General features: G+C 66.7%; 1 protein-coding gene across 1 annotated transcript in view; it reads left to right on the top strand.

Moving 5' to 3' along the window:
* The first annotated feature begins 1,911 nt into the window (after positions 1–1,911).
* Positions 1,912–4,541, top strand: part of RNF44 (ring finger protein 44) — a 4,710-nt gene continuing 2,080 nt past the window's right edge. The window contains exons 1-5 of the mRNA XM_010579020.1: positions 1,912–2,482; positions 2,886–3,102; positions 3,625–3,792; positions 3,985–4,161; positions 4,365–4,530. Of these exons, the coding sequence (XP_010577322.1) occupies positions 2,376–2,482; positions 2,886–3,102; positions 3,625–3,792; positions 3,985–4,161; positions 4,365–4,530 (835 nt within the window). The 5' untranslated portion in view covers positions 1,912–2,375. The remainder of the gene's footprint in view (positions 2,483–2,885; positions 3,103–3,624; positions 3,793–3,984; positions 4,162–4,364; positions 4,531–4,541) is intronic.

Below are 4,541 nucleotides of genomic sequence, written 5' to 3'. Positions count from 1 at the left end.
GCGGGACCCCCGGGGAGGCGGCGGCGGGGCGGGCGGCTCCCCCGGCAGCCCGGCTCTGCCCGAGCAGATGGCACCGGGCGTCAGCGCTGGCGCGCTGCTAACTTTGTTCTCGGCGGGGCCCGGGAGCCGCCTCGCCCTCCGCCCCACCGAGGGGCGGCGGGGCCCGGGATCCCCTCCGCTCCCGGGCCACGCTGGCCTCCGCGGGGTCACGGTGACCCTGCCCGGGGTGGCCGCTGGCTCCCAGCAGTGGGTGCGAGGCGGGGGGAGCCGGGTGTGCCGCGTGGGACAGGAGGACGGGTGCCTTGATGGGGGTGCTGGTTGTGGCAGGACGGGGGGGGCCGTGCCAGCTCCGTGTCCCTTGGCCACCACCGTCCCGGCGAGCCTGCAGGAGGCGTGTTCTTGGGGTGCTGTCCTGGGGTGCTGGTAGCTTCCCCCCCCCCCGCCTCGGTGGTCCCAGGCGAGGTCCTGCATGGCTTTGGTGTCCCTCTGCGGAGGTGCTCCCCATCCCCAAGCCCATCGCAGCGGTGTCTGGTCTGGAAGGTGCCCGCCGGGTCACGCAGGGCCTTTGTACCACGTGTGCTCGGAGAGTGAGGATGCGGAACTGGAAGCAGTAACACCTCGGGGAGGCTCCTGGGGAGCGGGGCTAAACCTGGGCTGCCGCTGCGCCCTGGCCCCCAGCCCACTGGTGGGGCAACTGCACGGGGGCTCGGGGCAGAGTGAAACACCCGTGGGGCAAACCCCTGTCCTTGAGCACGGCCCTTTCCCCGGCGGCAGCTGCAGACAGGCTCCTTGGGGGGCTCAGCTTGTGGCTTTTGGGGTTTTTTTTCCTTTTCCCCCAAAACAGAGAAAGAAATTTGCTTTCAGCTTCAGAAATGGTACAGTAGATGGGGGTAAGGTTACGAAGAGACCCATGTGTGACAGGGCTCACCCCAGTGACTTCCGCCATGGTTGGTGATGCCGGTCACCCAGGCGTGACATTGCAGCTTCTCCCTGCTGGGGTGAGACACCCCACCCCACACCCCCCCAGCCTCCTCCTGGGGCTGAGCAGTGCTCCCCAGCCTTGGGGTGCCCTTCCTGGCCCTGGCATGCCTCTGCCATGGGCACCGAGGAGGAGGAGGTAGGGGTGAAGAAGGAGATCTTCGGGAGGGCACACCACCAACCTGCAGGCGAGCTGGATTTAGGGGCACGTGTGGTGTCTTCTCTGCAGTGCCAAGCTTCATTGGGGCTGGGGGGCTGAATTGTGTGGCGGGAGGGGGGCTCTGTCATGGGGGATACCAGCCAGGCTGGGTGCAGGAGGGGAGATGGGGCAGGGCCGGGGGCTGTGTTCCCACTGACACCCTGCCTGTGAGGGCAGATGGGAGAGCAGAGCTGCCTGCCCGGCTTCGGCCACAGCCTCTGCCTGTCCCCCACCTCCACGGGGACATGCGGTTGCGCTCCATATGCAGCAGGGAGTTGATGTGCACAGTCTCAGCCAGAGCAGGGCCATGAGCCCCGCTGTCCCCCGCCAGCCCCCTGCGCCCATCACTGGGGTGGCATCGTCAGTCCAGAGTAGGACATGCAGGAGCCCAGCAAGAGGGAGCAGCCCCTAGAGCAGCACCGGAGCCCGTCTTGGCCAAGGACACGCTGGAAGCCCCCCCGCCGCCACGGTTCAGGCTCCCCGTCGGCTGGCGAGCAGCATGGGACGCTGCTGTAGCCACAGGGCCCTTCGCCACTTGCTTTTCTCTCTGCCAAAAACAAGTGCTTCTCTCTCATTTGGTGTCTGTGTCTTGCATGGGGGGGTGGCTCTGTCCACGAAGTTGAGGGACAGTAACTGGGTAACTGGGAGGAGGTGGTGGGCTCTTCCTAGCCCTGCGCCCTCCCCCCAGGGCTGCATCTAGCCCCAGGAGACAGGGTGGGCACAGGTCTGGGTCCTGGAGCTTGCAGCTCCAGTCATCAGCATTACCGTCTCCGTGGGGAGGGAGCAGCAGGCTGAGCCGTGCGGGGACAGTGGCGCTGGGGTGGCTCAGAGTCACTTGTGCAGTGTGGGTGGCAGGGCTGGCCATGGGAAGGGTGGCCTGGCTCCCAGTGTGGGGGGGGCATGGGCAGGAGCCAGGTGGGCTGCAGCCCCCCCCCAGTGTGTCCACGGGTGCAGTGGCTGCCCTGGCCTCTCTCTGTGCCACTCCTCCCTTCCCTCTCCCAAAGCAGGTGGGGAGGGAGCGGGCTGGGGTGCTATTGCCCAGGCATGGGGGGGGAATTTGGGGCTCCTGCGGCCCTGCACAGCCCTGGGGGTTGGGGTGCCGTGACCCGCTGTCCTTCTCACAGGATCCAAGGTGCTGGTGTGTCACCCTGCCTGGAGCCTGAGGTCCCGTGTGCCCATCCGCCTCCCGACGTCACCAATGCGACCATGGGAACTGGCAGTGAATAGGCGGCCACCCTCTGCCCCTTTTAACCAGCGCCGTTTCTCGGGGGGACCCTGCAGCAGCCCCGACCACCTCCGGCGAAGGTACGGGCCGCAGGGCGGTGCGGAGCCCTGTCACCCATGGTGTGTGGGGACATGGGGCTAGTTCCGTGGTCCTGCTGGGGCAAGCCACTGGCTCCCAGGGGGCTTGGGGGGAGATGGCAGCAGAGAAGCACATCCACCTGGCCTGGCCGATGGGTCCCTGGGGAGCAGGGGTCCTTTTTGTGCTGAGGATGCGGCGGGGGGCACATGCAGGGTGAGCAGAGGAGGCGGTTCTGGAGCTCCCCAGCCAGGCAAGGAGCCTGGCTGGCCTGGCACGATGCCCTGAGCATCTCGCCCTGGGAGCTGGGCTAGCACAGACCTGCCTGTGGCCACCCTGCCCAGGGCTGTGCTGCCCCTGGCCGGGGGGTCACTCCTGCTCTGTTTCTCTCCCGCGGTGGCCCCGCAGCCCCCCTGCCAGGCGTCAGTGGGGACGACGCGACCGACCTCTGGCAACCCTGCTGGGCCAGGATGAGCCCCAGCTGCACCCTGCCTTCCCCCAGCAGCTGCCCGTCCCTGTAGATGAGCCCCGCGCCTACGCTCTCCCCAGCACGCCGCCACGAATGCTTCACCCGGCCGCTCACCCGCCCCACCAGAACCCATTCATGGTGGATCTGCATGACCAGGTAGGTGCTGCAGCCCCCAGCCCCAGTCCTAAGGGTGACCCTGTGGTGGCCCCGGGCTGGTGTCCGACGCAGTGGTCCCAAGACATGTCCCTGGGTCCCCTCTGGCCAGTTGCTTGCCGCTGGGAGCAGCCAGCCCTGAGGCTGCCAGTGCTTTTGTCCTCCGAGAGCTTAAACCGTGAGGTCCCCCTGCCAGCTTGAGTGTGCCCAGGGTGGCCCCTGCTCCCAGGGGCTGGGGACAGTCCCCTCATAGGGTTGTTCATGACACAACTGTCACCACCATCCACAGTGGTGGCGCTGGGTTGGAGGCCGTGCCAGCCTGTTTGCGGGGAGCAGAGAGGAGTCCAAAACCCCCCTCAAACCCAGTCTGTGCTCATCCTCCCTCTTCTGGCCACGCCAGTGGGATGGAGGTGCTGGGCGGCTGTGTCCCAGTGCCGGATGCTCAGCGCCCTGTTGCCACTCTGCCAAGACAGGGACAGCTCAGCCGGGGCTGTACCCTGACTGCCCTCGATGCCTCGTCCTCAGGTGCACCAGGGACCTGTCCCTCTCTCCTACACGGTTACCACCGTCACGACGCAAGGCTTCCCCATCCACGCCGGCCAGCACATCCCTGGGTGCAGCACCCAGCAGCTCCCAGCATGCTCAGTGATGTTCAGTGGACAGCACTACCCGCTCTGCTGCCTCCCACCCCCGGTGAGTCACAGCGGGGGACGCCCACGGGGGACAACCTGGGCTGTGGGTGCCTGGAGGTCGTGTGGGTACCCGAGCCCACTGGAGTGCAAGTTTCTGGGGGCACGGGGTCTGTTGGAGACCCTGGGGAGGGGGCAGGGGTGCAGCCATGCCCACGGTGGGTGTCTGACCCCCGTTTTTCTCTCTCCCCCACAGCTGATCCAGGCATGCGCCATGCAACAGCTCCCCGTCTCCTACCAGACGTTCCCCCCCATCATCTCCAGCGACCATTACATCCTGCACCCCCCCCCGCCGCCAGTGCCCCCCCACCAGCCACCCCACATGGCCCCCCTGGGGCAGTTTGTACCTCTCCAAGCCCAGCACCCACGCATGGTGAGTTAGGGTGTGGGGTACGGCCTGGGGACATGATGCGCCCCATGGCCCAACAAAGACCACCTTGGAGACTTGGCCTTCTGCAGCCCCCGTGGGTCTGAACTGGGAGAGATGGGTGGGATGCCCAGGGTGCCTCTATCTTGCTAGCATTGGGGGAGTGTAATTTGGGACACCCCTCCCAGCCTAACTTGTTTCCTTCACAGCCTCTGCAGAGGATAGACAATGATGTGGACCTACGAGGGGAGCAGCACCCCATCGCGGGCTTCACGTACCCCCCGTCCCACCACGCTCCCACGCTGTCCCCCTCCGTGCCGCTGCATTACCTCCCCCACGACCCGCTGCACCAAGAACTGCCATTCGGCGTGGTGAGTTCCTGTCTT

This window comes from Haliaeetus leucocephalus, unplaced genomic scaffold (assembly GCF_000737465.1).
Source record: "Haliaeetus leucocephalus isolate CR32 unplaced genomic scaffold, Haliaeetus_leucocephalus-4.0 Scaffold656, whole genome shotgun sequence".
NCBI classification, from domain to species: Eukaryota; Metazoa; Chordata; class Aves; order Accipitriformes; family Accipitridae; genus Haliaeetus; species Haliaeetus leucocephalus.
This window is presented reverse-complemented; position numbering and strand designations above follow the sequence as displayed.